At 51.3% G+C, this 20,016-nt stretch overlaps 1 protein-coding gene across 1 annotated transcript; it reads left to right on the top strand.

Annotated features, from left to right (window-relative positions):
* Positions 1 to 1,254: 1,254 nt before the first annotated feature.
* SLC35B4 (solute carrier family 35 member B4) lies at positions 1,255 to 18,306 on the top strand. Its single transcript, XM_050898423.1, has 10 exons — positions 1,255 to 1,331; positions 6,268 to 6,381; positions 7,427 to 7,529; positions 8,671 to 8,720; positions 9,907 to 9,988; positions 11,412 to 11,472; positions 12,267 to 12,376; positions 12,605 to 12,680; positions 13,858 to 13,933; positions 14,852 to 18,306. The coding sequence occupies exons 1-10, from the start codon at positions 1,255 to 1,257 to the stop codon at positions 15,096 to 15,098; spliced, it is 996 nt and encodes a 331-aa protein (XP_050754380.1). The 3' UTR covers positions 15,099 to 18,306.
* The last annotated feature ends 1,710 nt before the right edge of the window (positions 18,307 to 20,016 follow it).

Raw genomic sequence — 20,016 nt, 5'->3', positions numbered from 1 at the left:
TCAGAAAAGAAGACACTTCACCCCTGACTGATGTGCAGCTATGTTAACAGCAGAAAACATGAACTGCTCCAACTGCAAGAATGCAAAACCACACTCTAGGACACAGGGATAAGGAGCAACAGGGCAACAACACAATCTAATAGGGAGAAAATAAAACTGAAGGTGTCATGGACACTGTATTAAGCCCTACGGAAAGTCCATGCCAGACTGGAGAGTCCACGTGTTGGGGCTGGATCCTTGGAGTGGTTGTGCTGCTTTAATTCATGTTTTTACCATGACTAACATGACACTGTCTTCATCCTGACAAGAGAAGCCAAAGTACCCAGTCATGAAGGCAAATGAATAAATACATCATTGCAGATGGTGTTGGCGCAGCACCTCTGGGTGCAGTTTGTCCCCGCACCGATAGCCCCCTCACCCAAACCCTCCATCTCCAGCACTGCAGTGCCCTTCTCTCCCACCTTGATGTGTGCAGGGTCACGGCCAGACTTACCACCTCATCCATCGCTTTGAATGGGTTATTTTTTCTTCCATCTCCCCCTGTGAAACGGTGGGCGGCTGCTGGTGCTGTCAGACCCACACGGTGCCCACGCCACCCTAACACCAGCATTTGTGCACCTTGTCCTCCCTTCTCCCCTTCCCAGACTCTCCTTGTAGCCCTCATCTCCTTCCATGCACACAATTGTTTTTCAGACCCAGTTTTGCTGCCTCAGTATCCAGTGTTTCCGACACCAACCACAGTGACATTGACACGGGCCTCAGTGCGGCTTGCCTGTGGCCCCAAGAGCACGGGAGGACCTCCCAGGAGGCTCCACCACAGGCCTCAGGCAAGCTCGATTTCACATCAAAGCGATAATTTCATTATCTAAACCCAAAACGGCAATTAGCGGCTCTTCCTCAGCAGGGAAGCAGCGTTTGAGCTGCCCCCCGCGCCTTCTCCTCACGCCACCTCAGCGCCGGGCCCAGCTCCGCCATTACCTCCCGCCCTCACCGCGGAACTACAACCCCCATCATGCCCCGTAGGGGCGGCACCGCCTGAGGGAGGCGGTGGGGACGTGTCGCGGGGGCTGCCGGGAGTTGTAGTCCCGGCCGTAGAGCCGCGGCGGTGTCGGTGAACGGGCGGCGGGCGGGGAGCGAACTACCGGCGCCCGGGAGGAAGCGGGGGCGGTGGGGCCGGGGCCGGGAGCGGAGCTGGGGCCGGGAGCGGGATGCGGTGGCGGCCCGGGACGCCGCCTCGCTGTTTGGGGCGACACCATGCACCCGGCCGTGGCGGTGGGGCTGGTGTTCGGCGGCTGCTGCAGCAACGTGGTGTTCCTGGAGCTGCTGGCCAGGTGCGGGGCCGGGGAGAGGCTTTGGGGGCAGAAGGAGGGGTTAGGGGCAGGGGTTAGGGGCAGGAATGGGATCGGGGGTCGGGTGAGGGTCCCCGGGGCTGGGGGCCGCAGGGTCTCCCCCGCCGGCTTCAGGACTTGTGAGGGGGGGAAGCGTCAGCGGTGCCCAGGGGATCTCCAGGAGTTTGGGGGGGGGGGAGTGAGAGGATTTGGGGTGGTGGTGGGGCTGCCGGGGGGCACCCGGGGCTGGCACCCAGCCTGGGGCTGTCCCTGAGGTGGTCTGCGGTCCCGGAGGGGTGGCTGGCCCCCCCTCACAGCTTGGGGGACAGCCCCAGGCCCGGGGCTCCTCATCAAGGTGCCAAGAGGAGCCCGGGTGTGGATCGCTGGGCCCTGGCCTTGTTGTGTCACTGTCTGATGGGTTTTGTGGGGTTTTTTGGGCTGTCCCCCTCGGCTTGGGCCCAGTCTGGTCCCATCATGGGCTGCTTCGGCATCCTGCCCAGGCACCGGGGATCTGTCTCTGCTGACACAGGGACCACCGTATCAGTCTGGCCCTAAAGCATCCCCACCGCTCCTGCTGTCTGATCCCAGCGCCTCGTACAAGTAACGTCTGAAATCCCGAGGAGAAGACGCGCAGGAGCTGGCTAGGGGTCCGTGGGGACAGCAGGCAGGGCCGAGGGAACATCGTCTGTCTGGAAACGTGATCTTCGGCAGCGTCACGTGGCTGCAAAGCCAATGTGATGAGGGCGAGGAGTCCCTTGTGGCACTCGGAGTGAAGGCGAATTGCCAGGTTGCAGAGAGAGAAGGGCTGACATTTGGGGTACATCTGGGTGCTGCGTCACCTTCCTCACCCTGATGGAGGAAGGCTGGCGTGGCTTGGAAAAGGTGATGGTCTGTTGGATTTGTTTTCAGGGCTGGTCAGCAAGCTGTGAAGGCAAAAGTGCTAGACCTGACTGGAAAAAAGTAGTGATTGAACCGGTTCTGTGTCTACAATCATAGTAAGTCAGTGTGGAGCTGCATCCCCTGACCATTCAGTACTATGTTCACTTCAGTCATGCCCAGGCTTTTGAAATTAGTAGTTAAAACCTGCCCTTACTTCCTCCCCGCCCATCATCATCCCAGATTGTTAAGAGACAAAGGGAGTGCAAAAGAGAGCCTGACTCTGTAAGGCAGCAGTGGGGATATTTGCTTCGAAGTGGGAGGCCAGGACGCAGGTACCTTAACACAAGGTTGCACAATCACTCAGCAATCGCTGGATAAATCAAGAAGCAGTTCCTGGAGGAAGAGACCTTGCATGGCGAGTTGTCTTTCCTCTCGAGGATTGCTCTAACCTCTGCCTTTCCTGCCTGGGCTTGTGCTGCAGCATCAGTGAGGGAGGAGGAATGGGCACCTTCGAGGTGAAGAGAGCTTTGGATCTGGCGTCTTGCATTTGCTTGCCATTGGGCTTGTGTCTCCTCCAGCCAGACCTTAAAACAAAAGCAAGCCATTTGGCCCTATTCAAAGGCTGAATTAGGTGTCTAAACCCCAGAAGGGATTTTGAGCAGCAAATCCCAGAAGTCCAATTGCAGACATCAAGGAAAAGCTGCTTTTCACACACAAGCTTCTCTTAAGCATTGCCTCTCATCCACTTTAAAAGTTCCCCAGTTCCTAACAACTCAATTCCTGTGCCCCTGACTTGGCCTGTTCACCTTTGGTCCCTAAATTGGGGTAACACTGGTTATTTCTTTGGGTCTTGGTGTTATCTGGAAGAAAAGTCCCTCCTAAAGATGGGTCTTCCCATAACAAGCAAAGTCCTGGAACAGGATCACAGGAAAAGGCAGTGACCAGACTGACAGTCTAGTGAGGAATAACAAAGGTGATCAGAAGAAATCTGCTTAGGATTTATGAAGAAAGAGTAAAGAATGCGAACTGTTTAGTCTAGAGATGCCTGAGGACAGACAAAAGACTTTAAACGTGTGGAGAATGGCTGCAGAGAAGAGGAGATAAATTTTTCTGCTGGGCTCTGGAAGCAGAACAAGAAATAAGGGGCTCAAATTGCTATGAAAGGGATGTAAAGCAGGCCACAGAAACAGGTGTGTTCCCTCTCAATGTAGTGAAGTGGGTTTGCAAGAGAGAGAGCAGAGAAGCTCCTTGTTGGAGGTTTTCAAGAGCAAGTTAAACAAGCCCCTGTCTGAGTAACAGAAGGAGGCCTGGACAGGGCAAGAAATGCCATCCAGTTCATCCCATTTCCCCTGTCTGGAGCAACCTGCCCTGTTCTGCTAGTGTCTTTTCCTAGTTGACCTGACCTTTGAGCCGTGATGCCAAAGCTCTGTGTGTAATGTACATACAGGCCTCGTCAGAAAGCCCATGATCTGCTCTTCACCTTCTGAAGCTGTGTCCTTGTGAGGTGCCTTCCCTGTAAAAACAGTTGAGGCTCTGCATGGCAGATATCGACAGGGTTTCTTCCCTGTATGGTGCAAATGGGGAGGTTGCCTTTCTGCAGGGGCCATTGAAGGAATTCCCGATGAAATGTGGAGTCTTCTGCAGTGATGGACAGAAATCTTCTTTGGAGAAGTGATTTGGATGTGCTGAACTCGGCCGAAATGAGTGCATCAGTGTGCCCCAAACTGATGTGCAGAAATTGGGCTAGACTGTTTGTGCTCCGCTGACGTGACCGAGAGCCCCACTCCGGCTGTTTCATCCCACTGTCTGCTAGGGCTGCTAGACACTAACAGCCCAGGCAGTTCCATCCTAGGAGGCAGGGTGACAATTGCATTATAGTGTTTCTACATTGCTTCTGGAGGACTCTCTGTCAGTTAGCTACAGCTAAAGCAGATCTTTGGTTGATACATCCAGACTTCTCGTCACTTCTTTGAGGTCTATCGGTGTGTTAGGATTGTGAGTCAAAGACATGGGCAGATACAGCCTGGGGTTTTTTTGTTTGTATTTTTGTTATCAGTCAACTCATAACCCTGTGTCAACACTTTACTGATAATGTGAGGTCATATGTACAGCAAGTGACTGAATGCAAGGATCTGTGAATTGGGAGGAAACAAAGTCTAGTGCATGGAAACAGTCTTGGTTTATTCCAAGTTTACACTTGCTTTGTACTCCCCTACAAAGATAAGGTTTACAATCCTGGAGCCTGGCCTCTGTCTCCAGTTCAGTGTCTCTTCACTTCCCCCAAGTAACTTTTGAACCTCTTAACCTCATTGCACAGCAGGGATTGAAGTCTCATGGACAATTAAGCTCTGAAAAATGTGAAAATTGGCAGGTGGGTAGAAGGGAGAGGCCCAGGCTAATGCCTGCCCTGTGGAAAATGCAGGGAGAAGGTGGCCTTTCCAGCTGCTGTTTGGTGGCAACCGTTTGCCAGCTCTGCATTAACCAGAGCACTGCTGCTGCTTCTGAGAAGTCTAGGGGGTGACAGAGGAGATTTTGGAGGAGACCAGGCCTTCGGCTCTGCTACCCAGGAGACATCTTGGTTATTCCTGTTCTCCAGTGCATCTCTCAGCTTGCATTCTGCAAAACTGTGTCTAGACGCAGCCTCTAACTACTTGTGACGGCATGTTGCGTGAGCAAGCTGCATGCTTGTGCAGCAGGGTGGGGATCGGGACTCAGCAGCATTCAGCTTCTCCATTAAGTCCTTGGCCTCAGTTTCTGTCTTGCACCAGAGAAAGGGAAGTACTTGCTTAAATTCCTCTGTCTCCTGCTGCAAATAACAGCGAGCTTTCTGATTATCTGACATGTCACGGCCTCCTCTGAGCCCGTGGCTGACTGTGTGCCTCCCGGGAAATCCTCTCCTGCTCCCTGTAAGCTTCTTAGGAAGGAGGCAGAGTCTGCAGCAGGCGTATCTGCTAGGAATGGGTGAGCAGCGTGCAGGGAGTGCTTGTTTAATGTCAGGCTGTTACGGGCTGTCTTGCCCTTGTGTGTAATTCCTCTTCCCTCAGAATAAACACACAAGGTTGATTTGCTCAAAGGTGGTGTCATTTCCACTACGAAGGTAGTGATAACTGCAGTGCCTGGGCCTCTCTGGGAGGCCAAAGATGCTCAGCTGAGAGGGTCTCTTTTGAGGTCAGACACTGTTTTCTGGCTTTCGATACCTTGTGGAGTTTGAAAACTTCAGTGCAAAGCATGTGTCACGTTAGCAAACTCCCTGGCTAGCCTGACTATCACGTGGCATTTAGTGCCACGACCTTTTTGGGCTCCCGTGATGAGCTGTTGTAGGTTCCTTCTGGAACCTACAGCCAACCTTTTGGCATCCAGCAAACGCAGGAGGGCAGAGAGCTAAAGCTTGCTGAGTAAATTGAAAGCAGGTCCGAGCTCATGTTCACATGTTCTGGGGATGGGGTACAAGCAGAACCATGGACGCTATGCCTTGCTCTGCAGACATGGACCTGACCTTGGCACTTTCCTCATGCAGTGGAAATAAGGGCTATTGGAAATCCTGCTGCCTTCCTTCTGGGTGGACTCATCGTTTCCCCTGGCCTCTAACAAATACAGCAGCTTGTAGGTAGGGAGAAAGCCCTATCAAAACCACTTCCCCATGAGAAAGAGGGAGATCCAGCTTCAGTATGGTTATGTCGGTGCTTGATGTTGCTCATTCAGATCCTATACCCTGGCGGGATGTTATACAGACCTGAGAGATGCCACCAATTTCCTCTTTCACTTCCTGACCCAATTCACCATGTGCCCCACGATGGGGGTGACTGCTCTCTTCCTCTTTGGAAATGTTTGAGGAAGGGATTGCTGCACATATATCTACAAGTACAGGGGAATAAATACCTACAGGGAAGTGTTTAACAAAGGCAACGTGAGAACCTGGACAGATAAAGCAGTAAAGCCCCTCCAGGTTGATGCTCACTCTGAGATTATGAGCTGTTAGCCTCTTTTCATTGGAGCCCAATGCAGTGTTTGTTCTCCATGGCATTGCTCTTATGCTTGTCTTTCTTCTCCATGCCTGCAGGCAGTTTCCAGGATGTGGGAACATAGTGACATTCTCCCAGTTCCTATTTATTGCGGTGGAAGGCTTTATCTTTGAAGCCAACTTTGGAAGGAAGAGGCCGGCCATACCAATAAGGTACAGTTGATCTGAATGCTTTTGCTAGGCACAAATTGACTAGCTATCTGTTATCTCAAGAAGTGTTTAATAAAATGGCTTATCCATTTATCCTGTCTAAATCCCATCCATTCTGCAGCATTTGCGAAGCCACATTGAGAACCTGTCATGCCTGATAAAATGCGAACTCCTCGTTTATCAAGAATTCTTAATAGGAAATTGCCATCAGATACTTTCCTGTCCAAGAAACAGGGCAATATTTTGCACAGTTAAGAGTTTGCTGTGTTTGAAGAGCTTGCTATCTCTCTGGGGCTTGGTGCAATGGGCGTGGGAGGGAGAGGTTTACTGGAAACCCGGCCAAATTCACTTTTGCATTTCTCCATCAGGGCTGACCTTGTCCTGGCAATGGCCTGGCATGTTCATGCTCTCCTCCCTGGCACTCAGTGGCCGAAGTGAAGTGAGGAGGTTTTGTGGGGTTCCTTAGCAGACTGCCTAGCCTGTGGCAAAAGAGAGTGCTGTGCTGAGTGCTCGGGACAGAGATCCTTGTGACAGAAAGTTGAGGGCAAGTTTAGTGCCATTCATGGCTGCATCACAGCGAGGAACTTCATTTTGTGGAGGCTCTCTAGCTTAGATGTAGAACCATGGAGGTCTTCAGCCTGGATTGGAATAGTTTCTCCCTCCACTCAGGGCAGTGATGCCTGCTGGCAGAAATTGAATCCCCTCAAATCACGCCTTGTCTTATGCCACTGTCCTTAGGAAAGAGGGGTCTGGAGGAAGTCCATGCTAAAAGATCCCAGCTGGGCTATCCTCAGTTCCCCTTTGCTTCTGGGATTAGCACAAGCTGAGCCAGTGCAGGTCAGCCTGCTTCCTGTTCTACGGACTTCCCTTCTACATCCAAACTGGATTGATCTCCTTGTTAGTCCCTGTCACAGACCCGAGAGCTAGGTGGGCTCTTGCTCAGCTCCAGACCTTTCTTTGTGCCACTTAATCTGTTCCCAAGGTTTGTCTCAGCATGTCAGGGAGGTACATGCGCAGCCATCAGCTGTTTTTTGTGTTTGTGTTTCAGGTACTATTTCATCATGGTGGCCATGTTCTTCACTGTCAGTGTGGTAAATAACTATGCCCTGAACTTAAATATCGCCATGCCGCTGCACATGATCTTCAGATCAGTGAGTACTGCCACGCCGTCCTTTCCCTTCTCATGTGACGTCTCTTCCCATCGTCTCTGCAAGCACTCTCCCTGGTGCATGTGTTCTGCCACCCTCTCTTCCCTGAGGGCACCAAGACCCTGTACAAATACTAAACTCTAGCTAACTTGTGGGGAGAGCAACCTTGCTCTGAAGGCTCAGCTCCAGTTCTCACTTTCACAGTGTTGATCAGTAAATTTCAACTTAATGGACAGACGAGGAAACTAAGGCTCCAACAGGCTTCATATTTCCAAAGGTGATGGGGAAATAGCAGTGACAAAACCAAGCCCAGACTCTGGCTGTCAGCCCTGGATAAGCTGAATTGCTGGCCAAAGGGACCCAGCTTTCCCTTCCACCTCACAGCTACACCAAGTGGTTCATGTCCTAGTGTAGGTGTCTTGGTTAAACACCCCAGGTCAGAGAGCATGGATTTGGCCTAGTTCCACCTGCACTGTCACTGCATAGGTCTTTGCTTTGGAAAATGCTATTAAAATGCATCTCCACTTAAGTGTAGATGAGTGTCAGGCTAAAACATCTGTTAAAACCAAAAAAAATGTCGCCCCAGCTGTTGGGAACAACAAAATCTGCTGGGCAGATCTGCTGAGCAGGGGCTGTTCTCCCACAACACGTCACAGGGTTGAGACACCTGAAGTCAGGAGAGGTTAAAAAGAAGAAAAACAGACAACACTCTAGGAGCCCTGTCTCGCATTAACCGTGAGTGATGGTTCTTGTATTGCCGCCCTGCAATCAATCTACGGAGCCATCCTCCTGTTCCGAATTAACAAAACACGGTGATTTGGCCACGTTCTGGTCTGTAGCACACAGAATGTCACGAGTGGGCCAAAAAAGGGGGAGGCCCACTGGCCAGAAGATCCTAGTAGCCTGTTTGCCCCAGCATCCTTGTTCCCAAGCCACCCAGGTCAACTTCTCCCCTCCTCCTAGCTGAAGTGAGACTCTCCCCACCCTGTCAGCCTCCCTGATCCTGTTCTGGCCTTTCTGTTGGTGTTTTGGCATTAATTGTATTGAGTTTGCGGTGTTTCTCTGGGGTGGGCGTCCCAGTCCAGGGAATTTTGTCATGCTGACCTTCTGTTTTGTTTTTCTCCTCCTCTCTCTTCTTTCCCAGGGCTCTCTCATAGCAAGCATGGCTCTAGGTATCATCATTTTGAAGAAAAGGTAAATCGCAAGCCTCTTACATCATCAGAGAATGCTTTGCCATTGACTTAATCCTTACTGGTGTTTAGTGCCCTCCCCTTTCCTGTTAAATATTCTTGTTTTACTGATGGGGAAACTGAGGCACAGAGGTGTGCCTGGACTAGAGGCTGGAATAGTTCCCTCTTCTGCATTTCCACCACCTCTCACTCTTGCATTTAAGGCAAGCATGGACTGAAGAGAGAGCTTTTACACATGGCTGCAGCCCTTTATGTTAGCTCTTTTCTTTCCTCTTACTTGTGTGAGGCCGGTACTGCTCCTGATGGATGGGTGTACTGCGTCTGGCTGGGGTGGAGTTAACTTTCTTCATAGCAGCTGGTATGGTGCTGCGTTTTGGATTTGTGGCTAAAACATCATTGATAGCACACTGATGTTTTGACTATTGCTGAACAGTGCTTACACAGTGCCAAGGCTTTCTCTTTTTCCCACTCTGCCTGCCTTCCCAGCGAGCAGGCTGGGGGTGGACAAGAAGTTGGGAGGGATTGCAGCCAGGACAGCTGACCCAAAGTGGCCAAAGTGATATTCTATGCCGTTGTAACGTTGTGTGCTGCCATAGAAACCAGGGTAGAGGAAGAAGGAGGTTGGGGGGAGTTGGCTTCCAAGATGGCTATGCTTGTGGGAGGTGGTGGGTGATTGCTTTTGCATTGGTTTTGTTCTTAGTTTTTTCCCCGCCTCACCTATTAAACTCTTTCGCTCGTCCCACGAGTTTTCTCGCTCTTGCTCTCCTAGTTCTCTCACCCATCCCACAAGGTGGGGGGAATGAGCGAGCGGCTGTGTGAGTGCTTGGCTGCTGGCTGGGGTCAACCCACCACAGTGGGCAAAGACATCAGGACAGGAGGGTCCTCCCAGCTGCTCGGGGTCTGGCTGTGGGACCAATGTGAGCACATCCCCTGCCATTCCATCGCTGGCTTTGATCTGAGAGGGATCCTTTGCCATGGGCAAGGAGATCTTGGTCCAAATGCTTCTTTTTTGTTGCAGTTGGAGTAAGCTGGCCTTCCCTCCCAGCAATGTCCAGCGTTAGGTAGTGGGTATGTGCCCATTACCACAAGTTCACACCGGTGTAGTGGAGCAAAATGCAATGCAGAGGAGCAGCAGATGAACAGCACGAGGCTGGGCTGGGTCACTGACATCTCTCTTCTCCCTCATGCAGATACAGCGTATCTAAATACACGTCCATAGCCCTGGTGTCTGTGGGGATCTTTACCTGCACTTTCATGTCTGCAAAGCAAGTGGTAAGGATTGGAAAGGGCCTGAGGTCATAGCTGTGAACCGTATTGACAGGAGGAGCTGCTGTCGCAGCTATTCCCTTCATCAGTAGGAATTACTTCATCAGTAATTCCCTTTGCTTGACTATTAATGGAGAGACAAGATGTCTCCTAGCTCTAGATCTGGTCCCCGAAACTCTTGCTCCTGGTCTCATTTTCCTGTGGTTTGGAGGGAAGGGATGCACAGACATGCATGTGGTTTAACTTAATTACAGATGCCTTTTATCCTGTCTTGTTCAGGTTGCTTTTTGCTGAGAATATACCATTATTTTTTTGCCGCAGAGATAACAGCTAGAAGCTGTTTTCTCTTGCCCTTACTGCAGTGTGTTGCAGTTAGGAGCAGGTGAATCTTAAGCAAAACTCAGCCATCTTAAATCTTCACTCTTTTTAAGAGAGTGTCGGTTTTCAGGCTAGATTTTTCCAGATCTGTTGTCATCCAGTGTGACTTTCTGTGACCCTTGAAATAAGGTGCATGTGTTTGGAGAACAGGAGGGAATGAAGAAAATCCATGTGTAACACCCACTTTGGGCTTTTCCTGGGTCAGCACCCACAGCCTGATCTTGTCAACTGAAGACAGAGAAATGGCATAAAGTGATGGTCAAGTGAAAATTGGTTGCACTTAATCCAGCTCTGAGAGACTGGAAATGAAACAGGGCTGTCAAACGTCTAAGTCCCCCATCATTTAATAGCTTTTTATACTCTCAGAATGTCTGAGGAAGGTCTGTGCTATGCAGCCTTGCTCTGTATTAATCCAGATAAACTCTCAGCAGGCCTGGGGTTTTGGTATAGTACGGACAGTTGTGGCAAAGGTGAGTAATCTGATTTGCCCTAAACCACAGTGAAAGAGAGTTGAGCTAAGACATGCTACCTAGAGTTTGACCCTCGGCTAACAGCATCTACAGGCCTGGTTTCCTCAATGTCTTGACCGCAAGCCAGAGCCCTGGTTTTAGTACCTGACTGGGGCTTGGCCAGAGCCCTCATTCTTTCCTGCGCACTCACCTCTGAGATGGGGACAGAGGAGCCTGCTAATGGGCTGTCTTTGAGAGCTTTCTAAGTGGCACTGATTATTTTTGTGGTTGAAGAGTTCGGTCTCTTGCCAAGCCAGGGCATTTCTTTCAGAAAAGCTACTTTCTTGATCAGGCATTTACACTTTTTTGCTGGAATCTGGTGCATTCCCTGAAGCAGAGTGGAAATCGAAGTGTGCTGTAGTTGCTACTACCTCTGTTCAGCCAGGGAAGCAACTCTGGAGGACGTGAGACCTTGGGCAGTCTTTGCTTTATGGGCTTGCTTGGAACACAACACACAAACCAAGAGTGAGGTAGAGGCAGGTCCAGATGAGCTGCAGGGACATGGTAGCTCATGGTGACTGTGTTGTGTCTCCCTCCACCAGGCATCTGATTCCAGCTTAAATGAAGAGGACGGACTCCAGGTTTTCTTGTGGTGGCTGCTAGGTATGTGGGTGCCACATCTCCAGCTGACCTTGCTGGGATACTGGCAAGACTCGGCTCTCTGATGTCCTTGTCCATGTGGGTTGTGCAAAGCAGACCGTGGTGGGAGTCCCCGTGCTGAGGTTAAGTTGTGCTGAGCATCTGGTGGATGCTGATTTGCAAAGAATGGGGTTTTGTGGCACTCATTAGCAGCTTTGTGCGAGGAGATACTCTTCATTTGGCCAACAAGTTAAATATGGCACCTAAGGGGTTTCTGCAGGGTAGCGGCTTAGTGACAGAATGAGACTACCGTCATGCATGTTTGCAGATATCTTCTTGATTTCTCTTTGCAAAAGCAGCCCTACCTGATATACCTGATGCTGTGAGATATGCTGCAGAGAGGGAGAGGGGCTGTAGCTGGTTCAAGTGTTCATTCGGCACAGTATTTCATGGAGGAGTCTTTAAGGTCTGGCACTTGAGTCTATTTTTATACCTCCAACCTAGGTCTGTTGGTGGCTTTTCGGGAAACCTGGGATTGATCTATTGTCAGTAGTGGCAAATGACTATATCCCTGGTATCCCACCAACTCTGCGTGCCAGGACTGAGTCTCTTTTTAAGAGATGTTCTTTTCAGAAGTCTCTTGGCATCTCAGCCTTTGTAATAAGATACCTGTGTCCCCAAGACCATTGTCAGTTTTCTTATCAAGTCTGGATGTTTTGGCTTTTTTCACTGAAATCCAAATTGTGGGAGTCTTCAAGCTGCTTGACTTGAGCTATGCCGTGCTTGAGCAGTGTTGCAAGGCTGCGCTTCTGTTCCAGGTATTGCTGCACTCACCTTCGCCCTCCTCATGTCTGCCAGGATGGGGATTTTCCAGGAGACGCTGTACAAGCAGTTTGGGAAGCACTCCAAAGAGGCCCTTTTTTACAATGTAAGTCACTGTGTCTTTTCTGTTGCTTTTACTGGGCAGATAGAACTGCTAAGAGAGTCCCTTCCCCTCCCACCCTGTACTCGGCACGAATCCAAAGGACCACACGCTGCAAGGCTGGAGCAGTGAAGAGTGTGCTCTCATCCAGATGTGTGAGGCTGGTTTCCCAGGATGAGAAGTGGGGTGGGTTCACATAACCTGTTAACATCGTGTCTTTACTTTTCTCTCCAGCACGCGTTACCACTCCCTGGCTTTCTCCTCCTTGCCCCAAACATCTACCACCACGCAGTCCTCTTCAGCCAGTCCGGTAAGTGTTGCACAGACGGCTCCTTGCTCTCATACCTTTCTGTCCTCTGGAAGATGCTGTAGGAAGCTTTCAGTCCAACAGTTGTGCGTGTCAGACTGTCGTCTTGGGATATTCAAGCCCTTTGAATTTTCAGATTTGATAGAAAGCCAAAAGCCAAAAAAACCTCACGCTGTCTTGAGGACATTGTCCAACCTTTTCCCCATGGTGGGCCAGATGCCAGCACGCTTGGACAAGTGGTGATTGCTGACTGCTGAGAGCCGGGCCCCAGGCAGCTGACCGTTCAGCTGGTGCCACAGCAGCTTGCAAGGCTAAGCCATGAGTTACTGTTTGGATCGCTGTGATTCAAGCCCAAGTTTCTCACTAATGCACACGCATACACCCGTTGGGCCCAGCCAGATTGCTCGTCCATCCACCTTGAGCTATACATCTGCTTCAGTTTAATAGTAAAATTCACCAGGCTTTTCAGTGCCAGCAAGCTTCTTATATCCTCAGTCTTGTGCAACTGCAGGGATCTTTGCCGAAAAGGTTTGCTGGTTCTCTAATCCCCTCTGGGTAGGGGGATTGTTTGCATGCGTAGATCACTTCAACCTGTTCATTAATATCATTGCTATATATTTCTAGCATGCTACACCTATCTCAAGGAAAGCATGAGGTGACCCATGGGGAAGGGAATGTGGTAGTTCAAAAATGGGAGTAACAGGACCAAATCCCCAACCACTGGTGTAACCACGGACCCGTTGGCTTTTGTTTTGCTGGTGCTACGCAGGCTTTGCCATGCTAGTGCTGTCAGCCTCTCAGTGCCGCACAGTTGATTCATCCAGTTCTAACAGTAGGACAACCCTGACACAAGAAAGCAAGACAGAGCTTTTCTTTCAATGTCTGTTTCCTTAGCCTACTTCTTCCTCCATCTTCCTTCCTTCCCTACAGAAGTCCAAGCAGAAACATCTGCAAACTCTCTTGTATTTGTCATTTACCGCAGTAAGAACACGATAACCCTCCATTTGGAGCAAAATCAAAATGTGCCCACGCTTCAGTCTGCCAAATGCAGCAATGACCTCCTGAAGCTGCAGCGTGTCCCGGATCATGGTCAATCCAGGACAGGAGAGACGCACCTCTCCTTGCGTCTTCGTTAAGCATTAGCAGGGCAGTGACCTTGCTCCATCCTTTCTCCCCGCAGAGCCGTTCCGGGTCCCAGGGATCGGGCTGACCCTGCCAATCATGTGGTTCTACCTCCTCCTGAACGTCGTCACTCAGTATCCTTTCAAAGCTCAGCTTGAGACACGCCGTGGAGATGGCAGCAGGGTGGGAGAGGAGGAATGGGGTGGGGGTGCCATGTCCTCAGAGCCTTCCCTGCATTTGGGAGCTGATGTTCATGTAACTCTTGGAAAATATGGAGTGAAATTTAACCTGGGACTTAAGATTTTTTTTTTCCAGGGTGGCTGAACCACCTGGCTACCACCTCTTGGAAAATACAGAGTGGAATTTAACCTGGGGCTTATGTTATTTCCAGGGTGGCTGAAATCTGCCGCCATCTCCCCAGGGACAGGCTGATTGGTATAAACTCACGGCGGTTTTGCTAGCCAGCTCTAAATAGAAGGGACAGATCAGGAGGTATTTGTAATATATCAGTGTGTGGAGTCTTCTCCGGTCTGAAGAAGCTGAGATGCCCTCAAGAAAGAGACCCTTCAGTCCAAGGCCCTCTTACCATTTTCCTCTCACTGTTGAGAGAGTGCTGTGCTCTCTTGCTGCTCACGCTCCTCCATGAAACCCCCTCGTTTAATCTGCCTTTCCTGTGCCCCCTTGGCGGGGAAAAGGGGACTTCTGGTGGGTATAAACAGAGAAGTCTGATTTTTGGCTTCCCTTGGCTCCGTGGCAGGGACTGTAAACGCTGCGCACCATTAACCTTTTGAGAATACATCAGCCCCGGCTGCTCTAGTGGGGTCGTTTTGCTGTCCCAGAGCAAGCTTGGGGGCAGTCTGGGAGATTTGGGGTGTCCCTAGGGTTTGTAGTGAAGCTGTTCATAGCTGTAGAAATGCTGATGTGAGAAGGGAATTTTATTCCCTGTATAACCATGCTGGGGCTATCCATTGCCCAGTCCTTTTCATTCCCAAAGGCCTGCCCAGGTGTCCTCCCTCTTCAGCCCCGATGTCCCCTTACCTCCGCCCACCCAGATACGTCTGCATCCGAGGCGTCTTCATCCTCACCACGGAGTGCACCTCCCTCACCGTCACGCTGGTGGTGACGCTGCGCAAGTTCGTCAGCCTCATCTTCTCCATCCTTTACTTTCGCAACCCCTTCACGGCCTGGCACTGGCTGGGCACCGCCTTCGTCTTCGTGGGGACTCTCATGTACACGGAGGTGTGGAACAGCCTCGGGCCCTTCCTGGCCCGCTGGAGGAAGAGGCCGAAGGAGGAGTAACGGCCGGGGACTCTCTGCAGGAACCTTTTTATTGTTTTATAGAGCAGAGCAGCAGGGAATCCCCCAGAGCGGGGTGGTTTTTATAACATGGGGGAGGTTTTGGCTGTGCCAAGCTCCTGCAAAACGTGGAGCCTCTGCTGAGAACCTACCTGACATAGATCATGGAGAGATGATACGGTTATTTTTGCAAGGTTGCATGTTTTTTTATGCAACCCCTTTTGCTTCCAACCTCTCCCCCTGTTTTTTTTTTTCATTTGAATAACTGTTTTTAAGTAACGTAAAAGCTGACCCAGTTCTCTGTTAGGAGCCCAACCTTGTTGTGGTGCTGTTGTCCACTCCTCCCGGCTTTGATGAGCCGAACCCTGAGCCTGTTTGGTGCCGTCCTTTAATGTCCAGGTGGCCGTAGCAGATGGCTGAGCCCCGGGGAACTGCTCTTTGTGCAGCAGGTTGCTAGTTACACTGGAAATGCCAGGCCTGGCTGTTAACCTGAGTCCTTGTTGCCTGATCCTACCACCCATGCTGGGAGGGTGTCGGATACACCTGTAGCTAGAGCCTTCCAGTCTGCCCAGTAGATCCTCCACTGGGGAATGGCTCAGGGAGCTGATTCCCAAGCCACCCAGCCCCTGTCACTAGTAGCAGGGCCTAGTTGGGAGCCTGAGGAAACCAAAAAGGGGTGATGCTAAGGGGACAGAAAGTGCCACTGTGTCACCTTCGCAGCCTTCTCAGGGAGACGGTGAAGTGCTGCTGAGGCTTCGCTGAGTCCTCAGGTGTTGCCCTGATACTTCACCAGCCGGAGGGTATCATGGGTTCCTCCTGCTTTGGTTAGGTCCTCAGTGCAGGTCACGTTGCAGTCGCTTCCTACTTTTTCCCTCATTAGAAGCGTGTTCAGCGGGCTTCGTTACCGGCAGTCAGCTGCAACGAACTGTGCTGAGCCCCCAATGCACCCGTGGTCCCCCCCAGATCCAGCCCAACCTCAGGGTTCAAGTGATGCCAAGAAACTTAAGAAGGGCCAGTAGAGCTGAGCTTATTTCTGCTGCTGAGGGGGAGCTGGTTTTACTGTCCCTTCACCCGGTTCTCCTCTTCTCCCCCGCCTTGGGCATCAGCTTCACTCCTGGCATTTCTGTGCATCGTAGCAGCATCCACCTGGCGCAGGACCGGCGTCCCTTAGTGTCACTCCTCACCTGGGGCAGGAGTGGCCTTCAGAAGCTCTGGCTGTGTGTCCCCATGCGTGCAGGCAATGCGTATCTCCCAGCAAGGTGAGGAGCAGCAGCCACAGCTCTTCTAGGAGCTGCTCAGTGTTGGGCAGAGCAAGGGTTAGCGCCGCAGCCTTCTCTCGGTCTCGGAGCAGTGGGGAGCGCTGTTTTGTGCTGCCTCAGTTTTCCTGGAGCCCCTTGTTTTCATCATCCTGATACTGTCCTCGCTCAGCCGTGATAATTAGGGCATCCAGCAATGATGTCAACCTGATTCACATCAAGCTTGGCCAAGTAAGGACTATTCTCCGTTATTCCTCCAGTCAACGTCCCGATGGCTTCCAGCCTCGGTGTTTACAACCCCTCCAGTATTAAACCTGTGCTTGTGGTGGGTTAACCCCGGCCGGCCACAAAGCACCACACGGCTGCTCATTCGCTGTCCCCCACAGTGGGACTGGGTGGGGGGGGAATAGGAAGAGCAAACCCCCAAAAATGTGTGAGTAGAGATAAAGCTGGTTTAATAGCAAAGGAAAGAGGAAGGAGAAAAAAAGCCCGAGTGATGCAAAGGCAACCACCCACCCGCTATGCTCAGCCAGTCCCCGCGCAATGGCCGCCTTCCCAAAAAAACCCCTCTCCTCCGTTTTTATTGCTGATTTTTATCTGCATCAGTTGTCCTGGCTGTGCCCCTTCCCAGCTTCTTGCCCACCCATGGCCTAATCGTTGGTGGGGGGCAGAGTGGGGAAAAAAGGGAAAGCCTTGATGCTGTGCAAGCGCTGAAACGCTGGTGTGTTGTCAACACGGTTTTAGCCACAAATCCAAAGCCCAGCACCATACGGGCCGCTACGGAAGAAGTTCACTCTGTCCCAACCAGAGCCAGTACGATGCTGACGGGACCTGCAGCTCGCTCCTTCCTGAGATGCTGAAGAGTTTTCCCTTCTGGTTTTGATTTTTCCTGAGCCTGAAAAACCTCTCGTATTATTTTGAGCGTCAGACACGGGATGTTTCCAAGGATTTTGTAGATGGAGAGCCTGTTTCCCAACGGCTGCCCCAGCACCTAGCGCAGGTCAGCTCTCACTTCCAGCCGTTTGCGCAGGCTCCAGGAAGGACTCGGAGAGAGGCAAAACCTTCATCCCTCATCTTGATCTTCAAAGCTATTTACACGGAGCTTCAGCTGAGACAGAGAGGTAGGGGAAGGCAACACAAATTCAGCGCGAAAGCGTCAGGGACACCGAGTAACTGGTGGGGTTCATCAAAGCTTCAACCACACCGGTGTAGGACCAGGCTGAAGGCAGAAGCCGCATTCACGGTTGGGCAGCAGGAGCCGTAACTCCTGTCAGGCGGCCGTGGCGGTGGTTGCCGTAGCCTGGGTTGGGGATTTAGCAAAGCAATAGCTGAGCTGAGTGAGCGAGTGAGTGTAACATGCTGTACAGAGACTACTCGCTAGGTCGCTCTTTGTATCAAGGAAATTGCATTGTCTCCAATTGTCTCCAGTTCCTGTGGGATGCTGGTAGGTTTGGGGATGTTTGGATTTCTCTTTTTTTTTAACCGTGTGCTGTACTTGGTCTTCCCTCGAACTAGGTGTCAACGATGGGTTACTATTTGTTGTTGTCAGGGGTATTTTTTTAACTTTACAGTGTGATCCGTGTCTTTATGAATATTTATAATTGTTACAGCGTCGCAGAAGTGGCAGCGATTCCCTTCCTGCTGTAGGAGAGCGGGTGAGCTTGCCCAGTTGCGAGATGGAGGAAAGGTCTTTGCGGAAGGGCCCCGTTAGCCAAAACTAGTATTTGAACCCAGGGCTCCCCCCCACCCCCAAAATGGGGCTACTGATTTGTTTGTTTTTAATGTTTGCTGTAGAGATAATAGCACAGATTTTTTAGCAGAGGGTGGAAAAGGGGGTGAGCCAGAATACTTTTTAATCAGTGTTCAGGATTTGCAGAGCTTGCGGGTTGGCTGGTTGGGTTTAGGGTGGTATTTTTGTTGTTGTTTTTTTAAAAACAAAATAAATATGTATCCTCTTCAAAGTACGTTGGTCGTCTTGTTTCTCCTCTCACGCTTTGCTACTGATAATCGGCTGCTGGTGACTGGAAAATTAACGGGGCTCTGAAATCAACACACAATTTCTCCTGCCTTTAATCTGAGAGAAGGTAGGAAAGACTCAGCCTTGCTGGGGTTTGAGGGAAAGGCCCAACCGTCTCCCTCCCCTGCCTCCACTAAAAACACCTAGCAGCACCGCAGAGTCCCGCACCCGAACGTTCTTGAACGCCAGCACCCCCAATCCTCGCCCACCACGCTGGCTGGCGTAGCCAGCAGGCTGAAGCCACAGCTCCCCAAACGTGTCCTCTAGGGCTTGGCGATACCGCCGAGCAAAGCCAGGCTCTCCTACCCAGAAAACATGTGCCCGTCCGCTGTGCTTCGGCCCAACGTTATCCTCTGCCTGCTGCCACGAGGTGAGAAGCTGCTTTCCTCAAATCCCACGTGCCGCTCTCCTCCTCCTGGTTCACAGCGGCTGACGGCGAACGCACGAGGCAAACGCACCTCAAGCAATCAGGAGCTACAGGCCTGCGTGCCGGCAGGCTCGCCGGGGTGGCTGTTCCCCTCCCTCTCTGCAGCACTAAGCCAGGACCACCCGCCTCATCCAGCCCCGTCAGCTGTGGTTCCTCCTAAGGGGGTATCGAACCAAGAGCCGGGAGGGATGCGGGAGGTGTAGGAAGGCAAGAGTAGCGAAGGGTGGCCTGAGGGAGGCTCCTTTTTAATTGCACTTCTAATAAATTATACCCATTAACTTGCTGCGGGCGGTCTCTAGTTGCAGCCGGGTGGGTGAGTTGGGCAGCCGAGGTCCCCGGCAGCGCCCACAGGGGTTGGGGGACCTGGCTCAGGGCAGCAGTTTGAGCCTGAAGCAGTCGGTACTGAGGAAACCATCAGGATTTGAGGTCCCCACGCAAGACTCAACAGTTGTTTCAGGCTCCCAGTTTCTGGGAATCTCGTCCGTGCAGCACAGAGCGCCGCTTCGCTTGTCGTGGTGTTATCCCAGGAGAGGTCAAAATAGCAAATGAAGCCTCCTGGCATCAGCGCTTAACCATTAACTCAGAGCTGAGTGGTCCAGCATCCCACATGGGACCTGGTTTAAAAAAACAAAAAAGGCAAGAAATGAAGTGATTACTGTGGTCTTTCCAGACCCGGTGACATCTCCATCATGGCAAAAACAGCGACGTGGCGTGAAAATCCTGGCCATGACTTCACGTTTAACACACCTTTAAACTTTCCCCATCTCAGAGCTTTAATGGGCACGCTTAATTCTCCAGCAGTTACCAAGTATATATATTTCTAATTTAACAAATCATCTTTCCCCAGACCCTGGCAGCCGTCCATTTAATAAATCCTCATCGGCCAGGCTCCGCTTTCATCAGCTCGGAGATTTCTGTTCAAAATCTTTTGCCTTTCATTAAATCTGGGCTGGTGTTTATTAATGCTAGCGAGGGCCCTCAGCCTGTTGCTCTGAGGCGTGCTGGCTACACTGCAGCACACTTGAAGTCTTACGGAGGTGAGCCAGGGGCTCCTGAGGTTACAGGAGCCCGTAGGGAAACACCTCAAAGGAATTAAGGGGTGTTCCTCTAAGAAGGTGACATGGCTGACTGCCCAGCTGAAGTGCCTCCACACCAATGCACGCAGCGTGGGCAACAAAGAGGAGGAGTTGGAAGCCACCGTGCTGCTAGAAAGCTAAGACC

Source organism: Gymnogyps californianus, chromosome 1 (genome assembly GCF_018139145.2).
Source record: "Gymnogyps californianus isolate 813 chromosome 1, ASM1813914v2, whole genome shotgun sequence".
In the NCBI taxonomy this organism is placed as follows: Eukaryota; Metazoa; Chordata; class Aves; order Accipitriformes; family Cathartidae; genus Gymnogyps; species Gymnogyps californianus.
Note: the sequence above shows the minus strand (reverse complement) of the source record. Positions and strands in the feature narration are given on the sequence as shown.